The sequence below is a fragment of the Tursiops truncatus genome, chromosome X, assembly GCF_011762595.2.
Source record: "Tursiops truncatus isolate mTurTru1 chromosome X, mTurTru1.mat.Y, whole genome shotgun sequence".
Classification (NCBI taxonomy): Eukaryota; Metazoa; Chordata; class Mammalia; order Artiodactyla; family Delphinidae; genus Tursiops; species Tursiops truncatus.
In genome coordinates this window covers 87,196,719-87,216,796 of record NC_047055.1, presented here as the reverse complement: position 1 = coordinate 87,216,796, position 20,078 = coordinate 87,196,719, and the positions used below count along the sequence as shown (strand labels likewise).

Genomic DNA, 20,078 nt, shown 5'->3' with positions numbered 1-20,078 from the left:
TTATTTATTTATTTTTATTTTTGGCTGCTTTGGGTCTTCGTTGCTGCATGTGGGCTTTCTCTAGTTGAGGCGAGCAGGGCCTCAGGGCTTTTCATTGTGTTGGCTTCTCTTTGTTGCAGACCATGGGCTCTAGGTGTGCAGGCTTCAGTAGTTGTGGCACACGGGCTCAGCAGTTGTGGTCATGGACTCTAGAGCATGGGCTCAGTAGCTGTGGTGCACAGGCTTAGTTGCTCCACAGCATGTGGGATCTTCCTGGACCAGGGCTCGAACCCATGTCCGCTGCATTGGCAGTCAGATTCTTAACCACTGTGCCACCAGGGAAGTCCTAGATCCCATTTTTTAATTTTTGTTTTTGTTTCCTTTGCTGTAGGAGACAGGTCCAAATAAATATTGCTACAATTTATGTCATAGTGTTTTCTTCTATGAGTTTTATGGTTTCTGGTCTAACATTTAGGTCTTTAATCCATTTTGAATTTATTTTTGTATATGGTGTGAGAAAATGTTCTAATTTCATTCTTTTACATGTAGTTTTCCAATTTTCCTAGCACCACTTATTGAAGAGGCTGTCTTTCCCCCCTTGTATATTTTTATTTCCTTTGTCATAGATTAATTGACCATATGTGTGTGGGTTTATTTTTGGGCTTTCTATTCTGTTCCATTGATCTATGTGTCTGTTTTTGTGCCAGTACCATACTGTTTTGATTACTTTAGCTTTGTAGTATAGTCTGAAGATACCTCCAGCTACTAATTTGGGAGTGTGATACCTCCAGCTTTGTTCTTCTTTCTCAAGAATATTTTGGCTATTTGGGGTCTTTTGGGTTTCCATAAAAATTTTAAATTATTTGTTCTAAGGACTTCCCTGGTGGTCCAGTGGTTAAGATTCTGTGCTTTCACTGCAGGGGCGTAGGCTCAATCCCTGGTCAGGGAACTGAGATCCTGCATGCCATGTGGTGCAGCAAAAATAAATAAATAAATGATTAATTAATTAATTTGTTCAAGTTCTTTGAAAAATGCCATTGGTATTTTGATAGGGATTGCATCAAATCTGTAGATTGCCTTTGGTAGTATGGTCATTTTAACAATATTAATTCATCCAATACAAGATTCTTTCCATCTGTTTGTGTAGTCTTCGGTTTCTTTCACCAGTGCCTTATAGTTTTCCAAGTACAAGTCTTCTACCTGTTTAGTTATATTTGTTCCTAGGTATTTTATCCTTTCTGATGCAAATGTAAATGGTATTATTTCCTTAATTTCTCTTTCTTTCATTGTTTTTTAAAAATTTTTATTTATTTATTTTTGGCTGCATTGGGTCTTAGTTGCCGCACGTGGGATTTTTCGTTGTGGCACGTGGGCTCTTTGTTGCAGTGCACGTGCTTCTCCCTAGTTGTGGTGTGCAGGCTCCAGAGCATGTGGGCACAGTAGTTGCAGTGCACCGGCTCTCTAGTTGGGGCGTGTGGGCTCAGTAGTTGCAGTGCATGGGCTTCTCTAGTTGTGGCATGCAGGCTCCAGGGCACACGGGCTCAGTAGTTGCAATGTGCAGGCTCTCTAGTTGTGAGCCCATGGGCTCTGTAGTTGTGGAGCACAGGCTCCAGGGCATGTGGGCTCTGTAGTTGCAGCACAAGGCTCTCTTGTTGTGGCACGCAGGCTCAGTAGTTGTGGCACCCGGGCTTAGTTGCCCTGCGGTATGTGGGATCTTAGTTCCCTGACCAGGGATCGAACCCACATCCCCTGCATTGGAAGGTGGACACTTAACCACTGGACCACCAGGGAAGTCCCCACTGATAGTTCATTTTTATTGTATAGAAATGCAACAAATTTCTGTATATTGATTTTGTGGCCTTCAACTTAATGAATTCATTGATGAGCTCTAGTCATTATTTTGGTGGCATCTTTAGGATTTTCTATGTGTAGTATCATGTCATCTGCAAATAGTGACAGTTTTACTTCTTTCTTTCTGATTTGGATTCCTTTTATTTCTTTTTCTTATCTCATTGCTGTGGCTAGGACTTCAAATACCGTGTTGAATAAAAGTAGCAAGAGTGGGCATCCTTGTCACATTCCTGATCTTAGAGGAAATGCTTTCAGCTTTTCACTGTTTTTTTAAACTTTTCTTGAGTATAGTTGATTTACAATGTTGTGTTACTTTCTGCTGTACATCAAAGTGTATGTGTATATACATATACATATATCAACTCTTTTTTTAGACTATTTTCCCATATAGATCATTACAGAGTATTGAGTAGAGTTCCCTGTGCTATATAGTAGGTCTTTATTAGTTATCTATTTTACATAGAGTAGTGTGTTTATGTCAATCTCAGTCTCCCAATTTATCCCTCCCCACTTTATCCCTGGTAACCATAAAATTGTTTTCTACATCTGTGACTATTTCTGTTTTATATATAAATTCCTTTGTACCATTTTTTTAGATTCCACATATAAGCTATATCATACAATATTTGTCCTTCTCTGTCTGACTTACTTCACTCAGTATGACAATCTCTAGTTCCATCCATGTTGCTGCAAATGTTATATTTTGTTCTTTTTTATGGCTGAGTAATATTCCATTGTATATATGTACCACATCTTCTTTATCCATTCCTCTGTCGATGGACATTTAGGTTGCTTCCATGTCTTGGCTATTGTAAATAGTGCTTCTATGAACATCGGGGTGCATGTATCTTTTTGAATTATGGTTTTCTCCAGGTATATACTCAGGAGTGGGATTTCTGGATCATATGGTAACTCTATTTTTAGTTTTTTAAGGAACCTCCATACTGTTCTCCATAGTAGCTGTACCAATTTACATTTCCACCAATATTCCCTTTTCTCCACACCCTCTCCAGCATTTATTGTTTGTAGATTTTTTGATGATGGCCATTCTGACCTGTGTGAGGTGATACCTCATTGTAGTTTTGATTTGCATTTCTCTAATAATTAATGATGTTGAGCATCTTTTCATGTGCTTTTTGGCCATCTGTATGTCTTCTTTGGAGAAATGTCTAGCTTTTCACTGTTGAGTATGATGTTAGCTATGGGCTTATTATATATGGCCTTTATTATGTTGAGGTATGTTTCCTCTATACCCACTTTTTTTTATAAAGTGTGTATAGAGTTTTTATAATAATTGGATGTTGAATTTTGTTAAAAGCTTTTTCTGCATCAATCTATTGAGATGATCTTATGATTTTTATTTTTCAATTTGTTAATGTGGTATATCACATGGATTGATTTTCAGATATTGAACCATCCTTGCATCCCTGGGATAAATCCCACTTGGTTATGATGTTTGATCCTTTTAATGTATTGTTGGATTCGGTTTGCTAATATTTTGTTGAGCGTTTTTGCATCTATAGTAATCACTGATATTGGCCTCTAATTTTCTTTTTTTGTGATATCTTTCTCTAGTTTTGGTATCAGGGTGATGCTGGCCTCATAGGATGAGTTCAGAAGTATTCCTTCCTCTACAATTTTTTGGAATAGCTTGAGAAGGATAGACGTTAATTCTTCTCTAAATGTTTGGTAGAATTCATGTGTGAAGCCATCTGGCCCTGGACTTTTGTCTTTTGGGAGTTTTTAATTACTAATTCAATTTCATTACTGGTATTTGGTCTGTTCATATTTTCTATTTCTTCCTGGTTCCATCTTGGGAGATTGTACATTTCTAGGAATTTGTCTGTTTCTTCTAGGTTGTCCATTTTATTGGTGTATAGTTTTTATAGTAATTTCTTATGATCCTTTGTATTTCTGTGGTGTTGGTTGTAACTTCTCGTTTTTCATTTCTGACTTTATTGATTTGGCCTTAGTAATAACCTTTAAATTCACTCATGTTAGGGATCTTCATTTCTTTTCAACAGAGCAAAACCCCACATCCCTCTGCCTGAAAACTGAAACCCTTCAGTCAGAGACACCATATGATCTCCGGGACTTACCTCCCCCGCTTTGCCTCAAAACATCCCCCCTCAGTAAAACTATACATTCACTTCACTGCTTCCCCAACAAGGGTCTTCATATCTTTCCTTCAGGATAAGCCGAACTCCAGGAAAACTACTAACAACAGTAACCCCCCTCAAAGACTCAATGCTGCTTTGATCATGCCCACAGAAAACATGTCATCCCTAATCAGTCCTTCTCCCAGAGACCTCCAGCCCCCTATTCTCATCTTATTTCCCCACCCCCATGTCCTTACTCAGGGACAGATAAGCCAAGGATGGAGAAAAGTAGAACCTTAATTACAGGTGACTAACTGAGTGTGGCCTTCCCTCAGCACTTTCTCTCCCAACAGAACTTTTGGCCTTGTGGCTGGACAGATCCAGGATGTGTTCCTCGAGATCAGACCAATCCCAGGACCATGAACAGAGGCAGGTCCTTTGAAAAGAGCCCCAGGGAAGATAGCCAGAAATCAGAGAAGAACTCCAAGGTGAGGTGATCTGGAGGGGGCAGAGGAGTGGACCAGGGGACAGTGTAGGGTGGCTAGATTTCTGAGGAGAGGAGGTCAGAGGCACTGGGAACAAGGAGCAGCATGTCACGAGGACATCCAGAGCTTCCCACCCTCACTCTGTCCTTGCCTAGCATCCCTGGGTACAAGATCTGTGACCTTGTACTGGATTGGTTGACTCTCAGTCTATTCCAGAAGGTGAGAGGAGAGGATGCCACCAGCCTTAAGCACCTACTGCATGCCAGGTGAGAACCTAGGCAACGTTACCCATGTTCTGTCAGTTAGCCATGACATCAGCCAGGAAGGATTATTATCTCCAGTTTACAGATCTAACATGGAGGTCCTGCAGCCAAGGAAGAGTTCCTGGCTGAGTGTCAGACATGTTTAGCTGAGTCATTGCTAGGATTTATTCTTCTTTCTTTTCTAGGCTTTCAAGGATATTTCCAAATACTTCTCTAAGAAAGAATGGGCAGATCTGGGTTACTCAGAGAAAATCACCTATGTGTATATGAAGAGAAACTATGACATCATGACTGATCTAGGTAACAGGAAGTTCTGCGTCCAGACAAGGCTGGGAACAAATGACCATCCCTCTTTACATGCCATGGCTTCTTCTTAGGCTGTGGCAATTGTCCCACATTTGTCCTTTTGTGTGGGAAGAAATCCCAGGGCAGCTTCCAGGCATTCTTCTCTTTTACTGATATGTCCTGTGCAAGGCTGTGGACTGGGAGTGGCCACAGAGATGATCTGTCCTGGATCCTGTGCACTTCTCTCCCACTGGCCCTGATTCAGAACCCCCCTCCCCCAGCTGATTAGCTTTACTGTTGGTGCTGTGTCACAGCATTCTACCCTCCTCTCAGGTTGCCTGTTAAGAAACAAATATTTTGCATCATTCTAGGTCTCAAGACTACCCTACCAACTTTCATGTGTCCTAAAAAACGAGCCACAAAATCCAACGGGCATGATTCTAAAGATCAGAACCCCAGGAATCTGCGTAAGTGACAGAAAAGGGTCTCCTGAAGCCTGTCTACTTTGGGGTCCAGATGGGGAAAATTTAAAGTGTAAATCTACCCAAAACTTCTAAAATAATAGAGCATAGGTATTGGATAACTATCTTAAGAGAGAAAGTGATTAACATTATGTAATGACATATGGCTATTTCTCTGTGTTTTTTACCAAAACCAAATAGTTGTCTCACTCCTAATTGAACCTGATTCTATGTGTTGAGTTTGAGAGAGAGTCTGAGAGAGCAGTCCTCTGCACATTGACCTTTCCTACTTGTCAGTGAGCAGAGGCAACGTAGGGTTAAAAAAGTGACAGATTCTAGATATCTTTGTGAATTTCAGCAGTGTATGTACTCACTTAAAAAGGGGATAGGATACGTTCACTTGCTCTTTTGCTCTGACAGCACAGTTGTAAGAAGACAGGGTCAGAATGTTCAAAGTGTCTCCAATAGACCTTTGACTCTCCAGCTAAACAGGACAGATTCCACAAGCTCCCAAAATTACTGCGAGAGGACTGAAAATCCAGTGCTTGAGTATCTACAAAGTTCTTGACATTTAAGAGGTGTTCTTATACTGGAAACATCCCAGAACCGCTGGATTAAATCATCCATGGTTCATCATACACTTAACAGTTTCATTGAGGCATACTATAAAATTCACCATTTTAAGTATACAGTGATTTTTGGTTAAAGACCAGTCTATTTAATTCTTTGGGGAAACAAGTAAGAAATATGTAGTGAATAGGATGAGGCAGTGATGGGGTTTAGTTCGCTTTTTATAAATCATCAGAAGGAAAATTATGAATTGATGCTGCAAATAAATGTATAAACCGTTATAATTCAGAGGCTTGTCTCAAAGTAACTCCTTGACGGTGAGTGGACTCATAACCCTCTGCTGCAGAATTCTGATACTACAGGAGTCTCTCTGCAGTTTGGGAATATTTACCAACAAAGAAAAATTCTGATTTGTCGCCTTCTTTTATTGTTATTTTTTTTTAATTTTTTTTTTTTTTTTTTTTTTTTGCTGTACGCGGGCCTCTCACTGTTGTGGCCTCTCCCGTTGCGGAGCACAGGCTCCGGACACGCAGGCTCAGCGGTCATGGCTCACGGGCCCAGCTGCTCCACGGCATGTGGGATCTTCCCGGACTGGGGCACGAACCCGTGTCCCCTGCATCAGCAGGCGGACTCTCAACCACTGCGCCACCAGGGAAGCCCCTGTCACCTTCTTTTAGATGAACCTGCTCAGGAGGCTTCCAACATGCGAGAGAGAAAACACCTGAAGGTGACTGCCTCCCAAATCCAGAGGACCAGAGACCGTTTATCTCTCCATGGATGTGAATATTGGTAAAAGTGGGAAAATATTGAGAATGACCTGGCCCTCACTGCCTCCCTTTCCTGATCTCTTTATCACAATGCCTGATGTAGTATTGAGAGCTTAATAGTAATTAACAACAGTTGTGATAGCTGATACTTCTTTTGTTTTCATAGTGATGCCAGACTTATTTTAGGCAATTCACATGGATTAATTTATTTAGTCCCTAAGAAAACCTCTATGACATTGCTACTATTATTATCCCCAAATAATAATGAGGATATTATTATTATTAAATAATAATAACAAACATGCGGGTATTGTGGTATAGAGATGTTAAATAATTTGCTTGAGACCACAGTGGCAGTGGTCGTAGTCTAACCCAAAGCCCCAAACCATTTCCAAATTCGTGAATTTTTCGTATGTTTCTGAAGCTCAGGCATTTCCCCTAGGGCTAAACTCGCAGATGCTGCTGATGCTTCTGTTTAGATGCCCAGTCTCACAACAGGAAGTACCAGCTCCCATCTGCTCAGTCAAAGGGCCCCTTTCACATTGCTTGGGAATCGCCTGGACTGTTGGCCCCTCCCTTCTGTGAGCTCCTTCGGGGCCTTGTCTGCACCTGAGGCATCTCTGAAGCCTCAGTCCCAGCCCAGGGGGACCCTTAGAGGGTTCTTGAATAAGTTCTTCCACAATTGCAGATTAAACTCTAGTTTAGAGGGTAAAGGGATCTGGCGGGTGCGTTGCCAGTGTGGACACGGTTGAGGAGAGAATTCAAAGAAGGATCATAAAAGAAAATATTCATTTTTATTATTACCACGTTTAAACAGCATTTGTAAGCTCAGAAATTTCTTTCATTTAGCTTGTTTTACAGTTATTGTTCACTGATTCATAAATGAGGGAGCTGGTTATACTGTTATTGCTCACTGTTTCATAAACAAAGGAGCTGAATGAAGGTTAGCTTGAGGTTGTTGGTCAGTGACACACCCTGACACCAGTAGAATTGGTAGAGGAACCACCTCGCTTAATTCCAATTGAAATGTTCTTGCCAGGGTAGGACAGGATGTCACATCTGGCACCACTTTCTTGGCTGTCTACATGAATTTCCGTGAACCATTCCTTTCTTCTCCCTTCCCTATATTCATCCCCCCACACCATTTGCTAGCAGTGTTTTGTCCCTTCTGTACATTGTTCCATTTACTCTCCCAGCAGCTGTCTACTAGCTTATATTCGATCCCTTATATTTTATAGAAGCCCCTCCTCACCTTTACAGACCTCGTGGATTGTTAAGAGTGCTCTGCTTCCCCAAATCTTCCATGTACCACACTCCTGCTCACATGGAGACTCCTCTTGGCGAGAGTGTCAGTCTGGAAAGAGTGTGAAGACAAGCATTCTAGTCTTGGAAACACCCTTCATGTAGACCATTCCTTTTCCTTCTAACTTCCCAGGTTTCTTGTAATTTAGGTACAGGTAATATAATGATCTCCCAGACTTGTTGAGAACTTTAATTAAGGTACTGCGCACAAAGACACTTTGTAAGCTCTAAAGCACTCGAGAAATGCCATTGATACTCTTTGTATGTGACCTTCACATTTAGAAGGTGATGCCCAAGAAGTCCAAAAAGAAAAAAAATCCTTCGAAGTTAGTACCAGTAACATCAGGCTCAGAGTAGGCTCAGGAACAGCTGTGCCCCCCGGGAAAAGCAAATACCTCTGGTCAGCAGAGTAAGAAAACATCAGGTAAGAGGAAACTCTTTGGGAACAACTCCTCTGGCTTCCCTGGCCATGTTCAAGTGCATGGGCTAGGTGTGGGAGATGGATCCTGGACAGGCCTGGGGCCAGGCTGGGCTGAGGAGCTCACCCAGCTCCAGCTGAAACATTAGAACTGACTTCCAGGGAATTTCCTGGTGGTCCAATGGTTAGGACTTGGCGCTTTCACTGCCGGAACCCAGCTTCGATCCCTGGTCAGGGAACTAAGATCCCACAAGCTGCATGGCACAGCCAGAAATTAAAAATAAACAAAACGGGGCTTCCCTGGTGGCACAGTGGTTGGGAGTCTGCCTGCTTATGCAGGGGACACGGGTTCGAGCCCTGGTCTGGGAGGATCCCACATGCCGCGGAGCAACTAGGCCCATGAGCCACAACTACTGAGCCTGCGCGTCTGGAGCCTGTGCTCCGCAACGAGAGAGGCCACGACAGTGAGAGGCCTGCGCACCGCGATGAAGAGTGGCCCCCCGCTTGCCACAACTAGAGAAAGCCCTCGCACAGAAACAAAGACCCAACACAGCCAAAAATAAAAATAAATAAATTTAAAAAGAAGGCTCAACATTTTAAATAAATAAACAAAACAAGGCCAAAAAAAATTGACTTCCAGAGTCACAGACTTGAGTTTCATCGATATGAAAGCTGTGTAACTCAGGGCAAGCCTTCCAAATTCTCTGAGCTCCAGTTCCTAGTCCATAAAACGGAAATAAAGAATCAGAGTTCACAGGTTATTCAAAGGTGTTCAATTCAAGGAACTTCCCTGGCGGTCCTGTGGTTAAGACTCCACGCTTGCACTGCAGGGGGCACGGTTTCCATCCCTGGTGGAGATCCTGCATGCCGCGCACAGAGCAGCCCAAAAAAAAGTGTTCAGTTGAGTCTACAAGCCCTGATGCCATGAAAGGTGCTCAGGTCATTATTCCGTCCGTGATAACCTGGGAGCATATCTTACTCGGAGTTTTATCCCCACCTTCAGCTCAATGCCTGGCATACAATATGCCCTTAACAAATACATGCTGAATGAAAGAAGGTCGGAATAAATGTTCTGGTGAGGAAAGAGGTTGGGAATCTAAATCTGACAATGGAAGGAGCCAGAAGCTAAAACTCTAACTGGCGTTTGGTGTGTGTTGGTGCAGGTTTAGTATCTCAGCCTCTCTGAGCCAGAAGGTGTGGGGAAAAGACTATGTAAAAGGCCTGTGGTCACTTGGGAGGGAGGAGGCATTTCCTTATCTGACAAAACAGGGCCCAACACTCCCTAACCCACCCAACCCCCATTTAGAAACTCTTTTCCATCACAGGACACAGGAGAAGGGAGATTAATGTCTGGACCCACAGACTGCGGGAAAGAAAGAACTTGGTGGTCTATAAAGAGATCAGTGATTCCGAAGAAGATGACTAACTCTGTAAGTGACCTTTCAGTCCATCCCCACATCCCCGCAAAATGCACTGTTCTCTTATGGTACTTGTACCCCATCTTGTTGCTTGTTCCCAAATCATTCCTTTCTCCCTGTCCCTTGGGATGCAGCTCTGAGGCTAAATGAGGAGGCTTCCTGTGCTTTTTCTACTCCCTGCTCTGTATATCCAGAGATCTTCCCTCCCCAGGATGCTGTGGGCTCCCAAACCCCAGGTCATCTACTGGCGTGTAGGCCACACCTTCCTCTAGCCTAGAAACTCATAGGACAGATGAGGGAGTTGCTGTAGCCTGAGCAGAAGTTTGGCCTTTAGGAGCAGCGGGAGGAGCACATAGACCACAAGGCAAGGTGGAATCGGAGTGCACAGGGCTATGCAGGTCAGAGTTAAGTAGTGATTTTTCAGTCAATGGGAGCTCATCGCCACTTATTTTCCTTCTCTTTCCATGCCTCAGCCTCAGGGATGTGACAAGTGCCCATGATAAGAAGCAGAACCTGGTGGCCTTTCATGAACATGGGCATGGCTGTGAACTCCTAGCCATCAGCTGTATAGCAAGTGAAAGAAAGAGTTCACAACAGTGAAAAGTTAAACATGAATTTTCTTACTATGTGCCAAATGTTGCTAGATGTTAGAGTTGCGTTGATGAGCAAGACATATACCTAATGTGTATTTCTCTCTTTGTATCCATGCATCTACCTTAGAAAAACAAGTATTGTCAAGTATTCTTTGTACAAAACGGCACTAGCCTCCCTCTCTCCAGATGCAACTACTGAGACCAGTTCTGGGTGTTTGATTCCAGATGTTTTTCTCTGCATTTACACACACACACACACACACACACACACACACACACACGGTACAACTATGAGCATCTCTGACCTGCTTTTCCCCACTAGCAGCGTGTCGTGGACAAGTCTGTCTCACTCTGTTTCCTGTTCAGCATGTGCTCCATGCTACAAACCTCCATTATTCATTTACCCTGCATCAGTCACTGACAATTAATAAATATTTACAAGTTTTTCCCAGTTGTTTGCTCCCATTCTTGTGCACACAACCCTGTGCACCTGTGTGAGTGTTTCTTTAGGACACGTTCTTAGAAGTGGAATTGCTGTGTCAAAGGGTTCATTCATCCAACACCTAATGGGTTTGTACTGTGTAATAAGGGCCATTCTAGGTGCTGGAGAGATGTCTGGGAACAAGATAAACAACTGTCCCTGCCCATGTGGAGGTGATAGTCTAGTGGGGGATGTTGCTAGTTTTTATTCTGATGGATGCTGTACACCCCAGTCCTGGAGCAGGATTCTGCAGGTGGTTGGACACCTTGGCCTTTGCTCTTTCTAAGATCTTCAGGGTCATGGGGCTGGGATCCACTTGGGAGTATGTGGGAGGAGACAGAGATGAAACTGTCAACTGGGGAACATGGAGGAATAGGGAAGGAGAGGTCCATTGTGAGGACCGTGGTGGACAGGAATGGAAGAGTCCACTTAGTCATGATTCAGGGGAGCAACAGATGGAAAAGTCCACTGGACAAAGGCATGAAATTGCCCATCTCACAACCAAGGGCTTGGGAGCTGGGATAGGGGTCAAGTGTTGAGAATGGGATAGTCCTGTCCCAAACGAACCGTTGCAGGCCACAGAGCTGGAACAGTCGGCTCTGGGGAAGGGAAGAGAGGAGTCTATTTTAGAACAAACCATTGTGTGTGTTGGGGGACATTAAGGCTACCAACAGAGATCCAAGGTGACTTACATGGGACATCAAACACCAGCCCCAGATGGAGGCAGTGTTGCACCATTTTGACCATCCACTGCCCATCACCTCAGCCTCCTGGCTCTCATCCAGCCTTGGAAGGTCTCCACTCTTCTGCTGAGGCCTCCATCTCCCCTACCTCCGCCTTCATCCCACCACTGGACGCATCCCCTCACCCCAACAGATTTGAATCAAAGGCGGGAGGAACCGTAAGCCAGCAGATAATGGGCTCCTGGAGAAGGGCAAGAATCAAATCTCTCCTTGGACTCTGGTCACTGTGACTCAGGTTGGAGCCATGGTTGCTGGGCCAGAATTGGGTCTACCCCCTCCCACAAACACTCTGTGATAGCTGCAGGGTCACAGGTTGCTGTCCACACAGCAGCCCTGGGGCCGGGCCTGGGTCTGGGTCTCCTAAAGACCTCGGGGATGGGGGACCCTGCCCAAGAGGACCTTGCTCTGGGAGACTGAGAAGAGCCTCAGAGAATCACCACTCTGTGGAGCTCTAGACCTGGGAGTTGGCATCGACTGTGACAGACAAGTGGAAAAGGAGGCGTGGCCCTGGGTATGGACAGATGTGGACACCCACATAAACCCTCCCTGACCAGCATGTTCTGAGGCACAGCCTTCCTCACAGGGGTGACCCTCCCTGCAGAGCCAGCTCCTGGGGGCTGCATGGTGAGGGCATCCCAGTTTACCTGAGTCCCCACCTACTCCTCCAAGAATAATAATGTCTTGCCACTTAGGGTCATACCTTTGTGTGGACAGGTCCCAGGCCCTGGAGTCTGCATCCCAGGCCAGGAACAACATCTGCAGGAATGAGGGAGGTGTGGTCCGCTGGAGTCTCCCCCTCTCAGCCCACCTTCCATAATAACCATAGAAAGTACAATTACTATTCATCTTATGTTTGCAAAGTGCCTGGGCTGATACTAAGCATCTCGTACGGATTCTCCTGTTTTATCTCCACAACCAACCTCTGAGCACAGACACTATCATCATTATGATACTATAGATGTTATATACAGCTAGAGAGAGAGATTGTAATGAGAGATGGAGACACAGACAGACGTCCAGCTTCTTGCCAGAGTACCTACAGCTGGCATGTGCAGGAAGAGCTGAGTTTGGAACTCACCATGACTTCAGAGACACTAAGGAAGATAGGTATGTATTTGGGGAGTGGAGAGACTTGAATGAGCTCTGAGTTCTGCCCCAAATCTCAGGGTGGAGAATGTGGAGTCATTTTTCCAAGACAAGGAACCCTAGAGGTGGAAGAGGGGCTGGCAGAGAGGCAAGGGAGACCCAGGGCCAAGTGGGGGTTATCACAGCCATCGGCGGGAGAGGGTGCCAGGAAGGAGGGCATAAGGAGTCAGCTGGCTGGGGTCGGAGGTTCCCCAGAACTGTGAGGACACCCTGCCTGGCGCTGCAGGGAGAGGTGGGTGCTGCCCAGGTCAGTGAGGTCACTCTACCTGTGCCTCAGAGGAAACAAATTCTATTTTACCCCAGTGCTGTTCTTCTTTCCTCAAATTTAATATTCTGCTAGTAGACATTGTGTACCTTATTCTCTGTGCAGATACGGAAGAGGACATCCAAAAGAGTTACAGAAGGATTGGATTTTTCTTTCTCCCAAGGAAGATGGGATCCACGAGCTGGATTCCTCTGCACAGGAGACGGGTACAGGGAAGGATGGCTTGAAAGCACTCTGGAGTCATGACAGGGAGCATTTTCCCTTAGGTTCCCTGGGTAGATACAGCTCTTTCCTTCCTTCCTTCCTCCCTTCCTTCATCCCTCCCCCCTTCCCTTCCTCTCCTCCTCCTCTCCTCCTCCTCTTTCCCCTCTTCCCCTTCCTCCCTCTCCTCCTCCTTCCCTTCCTCCTCCCCCTCCTCCTCCTTCCCTTCCTCCTCCCCCTCCTCCTCCCCCTCCTCCTCCCCCTCCTCCTCTTCCTCTTCCTCCCCCTCCTCCCCCTCCTCCTCCTCCTCCTCTTCCTCCTCCTCCCCCTGCTCCCCCTCTGCCTCCTCCTCCTCTTCCTTCTCCTCCTCCTTCTCCTCCTCCATGTGACAGATCCAAATTTTGAGATGCAGGGAGACCATGGTTTTGCCCGACCCCAGAAGTCAGCCTGTATGTGGCCCCCAAGGACACCCCCAATCAGCCTCCTCCCCGCATCAAGCCTGGGGCCCAGTGTGGATGCACGTGCTCTTATGATGAGGGTCCAAAATGACTTTTTTATTAAATTTCCAGTCTCTGTTTTGTTTCTCTTTCAATAATTTTAAAAACTGGTTCTAAAGCAAAATCCTGGGAATTCCCTGATGGTCCAGTGGTTAGGACTCCACGCTTTCACTGCTGAGGGCCTAGGTTCAATCCCTGGTTGGGGAACTAAGATCCCACAAGCTGCACAGCACAGTCAAAAAAAAATCCTCTTCATAGTAGAGAACTGGGAAAATGCAAGGACATGTGAGAGAGAACAGTACATCCATCACAAGAAAACAGTTCTGAGCTTTATTCACCAAGACCCACGGTAAAGAATACATTTTACAAATGACTCTAAAACAAATGCTTCACAGAACAATACTGACCCTTATACGTGTGATACTCTCCAATATTTTCTATTCTGTTTTATGATGTGCTATGTTATTTCATTCTAATTCATTTAAAATGTGCAATTCTGGGCTTCCTTGGTGGCGCAGTGGTTAAGAATCCGCCTGCCAGTGCAGGGGACACGGATTCGAGCCCTGGTCCGGGAAGATCCCACATGCCTCGGAGCAACTAAGCCCGTGCGCCACAACTACTGAGCCTGCGCTCTAGAGCCTGCAAGCCAAACTACTGAGCCTATGCACCACAACTACTGAAGCCTGCACGCAACTAGAGCCCGTGCTCTGCAACAAGAGAAGCCACCACAATGAGAAGCCCGCACACTGCAATGAAGAGTAGCCCCTGCTCGCTGCAACTAGAGAAATCCCGCGCACAGCAGCGAAGACCCAACACAGCCAAAAATAAATAAATTTATTAAAATAAATAAATAAAATGTGCAATTCTATTCAGGATCCATAAAATATTTTCTTGACCATGAGTCACAACCTGTGGAAAGTCCTTCTCCAGGGTCCCAGTGTGTGTCCACCAGGTGACTTGCTGCTCTGGGTCCTGCAGGGAAGGTTCAAGGAAGCCTCATGATGTCCCTCTAATACAGGGTCCCCTGAAAGGTGCTGACCTGGAGGCTTCCTGCTCCCCTGGCACAGGCCTGACCAGGGGAGGGGTGTATGGAGGGGTAGGCCATCCCAGATGTCTGGGAAAAACACTCCTATGTCTCTTTTTTACTCTCACACTACTACCACACCCACGACACTTCTGGGACGTGTGGGTTTTTTCCCCATACCAAAGCAATTCTCTTTGTCATCAGCTGGGTGTCCTACAATTCAATTCAATCCTGACACTAATGGGAGTTAGCACAGACCCAACAGGTTAAGGGCTCAGTCCCACAAGACTGCCCCTTCCAGCTCAGATGCCCACTGATAGTCCCAGGTTGTCACCTGTACTTCTGACCAATCAGCTACACATCAGAGGTTCCCATGACCCCCTTCTCAAATTCAGTCATTTGCTAGAATAGCTCACAGAACTCAGGGAAACACTTACTTACATTTACTGGTTTATTATATAATAAAGGACATGATAAAGGATACAGATGAACAGCCAGGTGAAGAAATACCTGGGGCGAGGTCCGGAAGGATTCAGAGCACAATGTCCCCGTGGCATTGGGGTGCCCAGTCTCCCAGCATGGATGTGTTCACCAACCTGGAAGCTCCTGGAACTCCATGCTATTGGGATTTTCTGGGGGCTTCCTCACATAGGCATGATCAATTATTAACTCCATTTCCAACCCTTTCCCTTCTCTGGAGGATGGGGGCCTGGGGCTGAAAATTCCAAGCTTGAAATCATAGCTTCGTCTTTCTGGTGACCAGGAGCCCACCCAGAGTCGCCTCATGAGGACAAAAGATGCTACTAGTGCTCTTATCACATAGGAAATTATGTGGGTTTTAGGAGCTCTGTGCCAGGAACCAGGGGCAGAGACCAATATATATTTTTTCTGTTATTTCAAAGAAGGCATCATCCTTTTGGTGGGGAGGGATACCAGCTCAGAGTAGTTTGGGTTATAAAGAAATGACAGAGAATAAGAGTTTATTTCTCACTCATGCTGCTTGCCCACCGCAGGTAGACTGGGGCTCTTCTCCACATTATCAACACCCTCATGCTAGGTCCCAGGGACACAGAGAAGCCATGTAGATGGCCCAGCAGAGACAAGAGAGTGGCTAAGCATGAACTGTCTCATCAAATGGTCAAGTCTGACCCTCGAAGGGGTGAAAGAGTGAGGTCCTCTGGGAGCAGAGAGAGCTAGGATATTTGTGAACATTCTAAAGTTAGCCACAAGGATGGTGTGGCATCATAAAAGTGTGGTGTGGGAGAACTGCCTAACCCAGTGGTTCTCAATGGGGGAGAGCGGGTGTGGATCTTGTCCCCTAGGGGACATTTGACAACGTCTGGAAACATTTTTGGTTGTCATGACTTGATGGGGAGAAGGTTACTGGCATCTAGTGGGTAGAGGTCAAGGATGCTGCTAAACATCTTACAATGCAGAGAACAGTGTCGTCCCCCCTCCCCAAGAAAAAATATCCAGCCCCAAATGTCAATGGTGCCAAGGTTGAAACCCCTGGCTAAAGGGATGCTATTTAAATGGAAAGATTAGACAGAGGCGATCTCTCAGCGAGGGTAGGCAAGAAGGAGAATGGTATAGTTTTTCTCAGTCAATTTATCACAAGGCACTTATTAAGCCTTGACTGTGTACAGAACTCTGTGGGAAAGGCTGACAAGGTAAGAGAGGGGTTCCTGTCTTCATCTTAAGGGAGAAAGTTGATGGTGAATGTGTCCTCTTGTTCCCACTGCTCTGAGGGCCATCTCAGCTTAATGTCAAGGGTGTCTGCGTATGGATCTGTCTCTCAGCTTTCTTTTCTGTCCCACAGTCAATCTGTTGATCCCTGTGCCAGCACCGCCCTATGTCAGGGACCATAGCTCCACAATATGACTGGCTGTTCAGAAGGCAAGTCCTTCCTCTTTGTCCTTCTTTAGGTCCTTTGCACATACAGGTACATTTTAGAATCTGCTGGTCAAGTTCCAGGATTGAAAAAAAGGGTCCCTATTGGGATTCTGACTGGAATTTCATTGAATTTGTCGATCAACTTGGGGGTTAATGACATCTTTACGCTGTTGAGTCTTCCCACCTAAGAACCTGGGTTTTGTCTCCACTTTTAAGAACTTTCTTAAGTCTTCCATAAAGTTTTATAATTTATTGCATCCACAGTTCACACATTTTTTGTTAGATTTATTTTCTGTTATTGTCTCTATTTCTCACAAGAATCTATGGGGTTGGTGTGGACCTGAGATTCAGAGAAGTGGCCAGACCCCACTCTCCAGTTCACAACAGAAGGAACTGTAAAAGAGGACAGATTTATTCTTCCATTAGAGACAGAGGGCTTGGGGTGTGCTGCTGGGGGCAGATGAAAGTCAGCCAACCAACCACACTGTAGAAGAAATTATATGGGAACCACAGTAATCATATTTCTACTTTCAATGCAACACTAGACTTTAGAAATCTGGAAGGTACTGGGTGGGGGACAGAGGCAGAAAGGAGACTGAGAGACAATGAGAAAACTATACTGGCTTCATAATATTACTTTGGATTTAGTCCAGTTCACTTTATTTTGTTGACTTAATAAATTAAGATTTATTCTCCCTTAGGGAAACACATGGTCTTGTAGGAACACAGTTTTTGAGCCCATGACATAGGCCAATGATGCTTTGGACAACATTTTATGTGTTTTACAGTTTTATCTGAATATTATATTCATAAAATGCATGGATCAAAGTATCACCCTTTCAGACTCTTCATAAGTGGGTAGGACATCTGAGTATCCTGTTCGCTTTGGGGTGATTAGCCATGGGACAGACAGGCTGGAAGCGGTCCCCTCTCTACAAATGTGTTTCTCTCTTTCATTATTACTGTGGAGGCTGAAGGTACCTCAGGCTCTAATTTGCTTCTTTCTCAGCATTCCCCATACCTATCCTCGGGGCCCTTCCCAGGTAGCAGGTAGGGATTTCACTGTCATTAGAAGTCATTAAAGTGCTGTCCACCCCGTTTAAGGGTGTTGAGGACCCAACTAGCCCTGTAGTTCTGGGGGTAGTTCTTGCTCTTTCTATCCGTTTACCCTCCACCTACAGTTTCTCTGGATATACTCTTAACCTTCTTAGTTGTTTCAGTCCTCTTCTTTTGACTTCCGGTTCTCTTCACCCTTGTAAATCTTATCTGAACTGCTTTCTCTTTCTAGGAATTCTTCACAATTTCTGGTTCCTGGATGGCATGCTTTCTTCTTTTCCAGTACATTATGAAACTTTCCCATCATTTCAGTGGAGCAGTGGGGAAGTAGACAAGTTTGCTTGAACAGCCATCTTCAGATAGTCTTTAAGGGTGTTTTTTAAAGTTCCTAGAGAAAAAGTGGTTTTCGTTTTATTACATTGTATTCAGAGAATGTCCCTTGTATTCTTCTACATTTTGCTAGGGGTGGTGCTGGTGGTGGTGGAATTTATCAAGATTGTATTTATGGCCTATTATGGGTATTATACAGAAGGTTGGGCAGATTTTTCACTTTCTTTAATGAGCAATTCTTAGAGTTTCATCTTAGAGGCGAAAGTGATTGATACCAGCCAATCTGTGAGGTGTGGGAGGGGAGTCCACAAATGAACCTTTAAATTAACTTAACCTGATTATTCTAAGGCCCACTCCTGCTGTTTCTCCCTTTTGATTCTAAGTTTGGAGTTTTTCAGAGGCTTGGTTACAAAGCACAGCTCTTGCCTCTGGTGATTTGAGTTGCGATCTCATCTCCTCAGATTTCTCTACAAGTCTGATCCCACCTTTTTTCTATCTCCCAGGAGTGCCTCAGTATTTCTGGTGCCCACAAGCACCATTTCTTGTTTTCCTGGACTGTTAAGAATTTATCCTTAAAAACGCTTTTCCTCCCAAATCAATGGGATGTTGGGTGGGATGTGAGGTGGACATATGAGCTGTGTCTGTCACCTTGCTCCAATTGTCTCTTTTTGGGTGTGTTGTGCATTTTTGTCACTATATGAATGTAATTTTTCTCCATTTTATTTTCTAAATGGTTATTATTGTTATTATTATTACCTATAACAAGAAACATGTGGGGCTTCCCTGGTGGCACAGTGGTTGAGAGTCTGCCTGCTGATGCAGGGGACACGGGTTCGTGCCCCGGTCTGGGAAGATCCCACATGCCGCGGAGCGGCTGGGCCCGTGAGCCATGGCTGCTGAGCCTGCGCGTCCGGAGCCTGTGCTCCGCAACGGGAGAGGCCACAGCAGTGAGAGGCCCGCGTACCGCAAAAAAAGAAAAAAAGAAAAAGAAACGTGATTTGCTCAGGATCCTGTGGGTCAGCTATTTGGGCTGGGCCAGATGGTTTTTCTGCTGGTCTTGCCTGGGATCACTGATATAACTACAATCAAATGGCAGGTGGGTTGAGGCCTCATCTAGGATGAGTCCTTGCTTCTTGTGGTCTTATCCTCCAACAGGCCAGCCTGGGCTTCTTCACATAGCAGGCTTAGGTCCTCTGAGACCTGCTGCTTCCCCAGGCTCTGCTCTGCAGGTTCCCTTGCACCAAGTTTGGTGCAGGACTCAGTCTGTTTTATTCTCCAAAACAAATTCATTTCACAAGACAATGGTTACAGAAGGATACTTCATTGAAGATTTCATAGGGAAGACTGGTAAAAGTGAAGGAAGTATATATTTTACAAAGCTAAGCAGTTCACTGCAAAAATCACCTGAACTTCCTTTTTGTCCAAAAATATCACCCTTAGTTATTCTACAACTGGGTTCTTCTATTGCTTTCCTCTATCCCCAATCCTCAAAATGTCCATTTTCTTATTGGGACAATTTTACTCTCTCCAGACCTGGGTCCTCCACACTCAGCACTTAACACTGTCTTAAATGCTCTTGTTTTAGCTCAGGTTCCCAAGGAAACAGCCTTTGGGCCATATAGGACATCTCCAGACAGACTATACATAGAAACCCTGCTTGGAACAGTGCGTGAGAGGGAGGAAGAAAGGAGAATTTAACTGCCAGGCTCACTCCCAGTTTCTTTTCTTATAGATCAAAATGTACCCCGTAGCCATTAACTCCCCCACACTTGCATCATCTGGCCACTTGGGCAGCTCTTTGGGAAGCCAGATCTCACACTTTGAGGTGCAGTGTTTCATACAAGCCAAAAGTGGTGGGAGGAGCCAAAAGTGGTGGGAGGGGCCAGAAAGTCCAGGCGTGCTGCTCATTTGCCTGGCTTTACAATGACATTTAAGGGTGAGAGCTAAATAC

At 45.0% G+C, this 20,078-nt stretch overlaps 1 protein-coding gene across 1 annotated transcript; it reads left to right on the top strand.

Moving 5' to 3' along the window:
* The first annotated feature begins 4,348 nt into the window (after positions 1-4,348).
* SSX4 (SSX family member 4) lies at positions 4,349-9,906 on the top strand. The gene is given in 4 exon segments (XM_019943411.1): positions 4,349-4,417; positions 4,863-4,994; positions 8,345-8,486; positions 9,806-9,906. Coding segments are annotated over 4 exon segments (444 nt in total).
* The last annotated feature ends 10,172 nt before the right edge of the window (positions 9,907-20,078 follow it).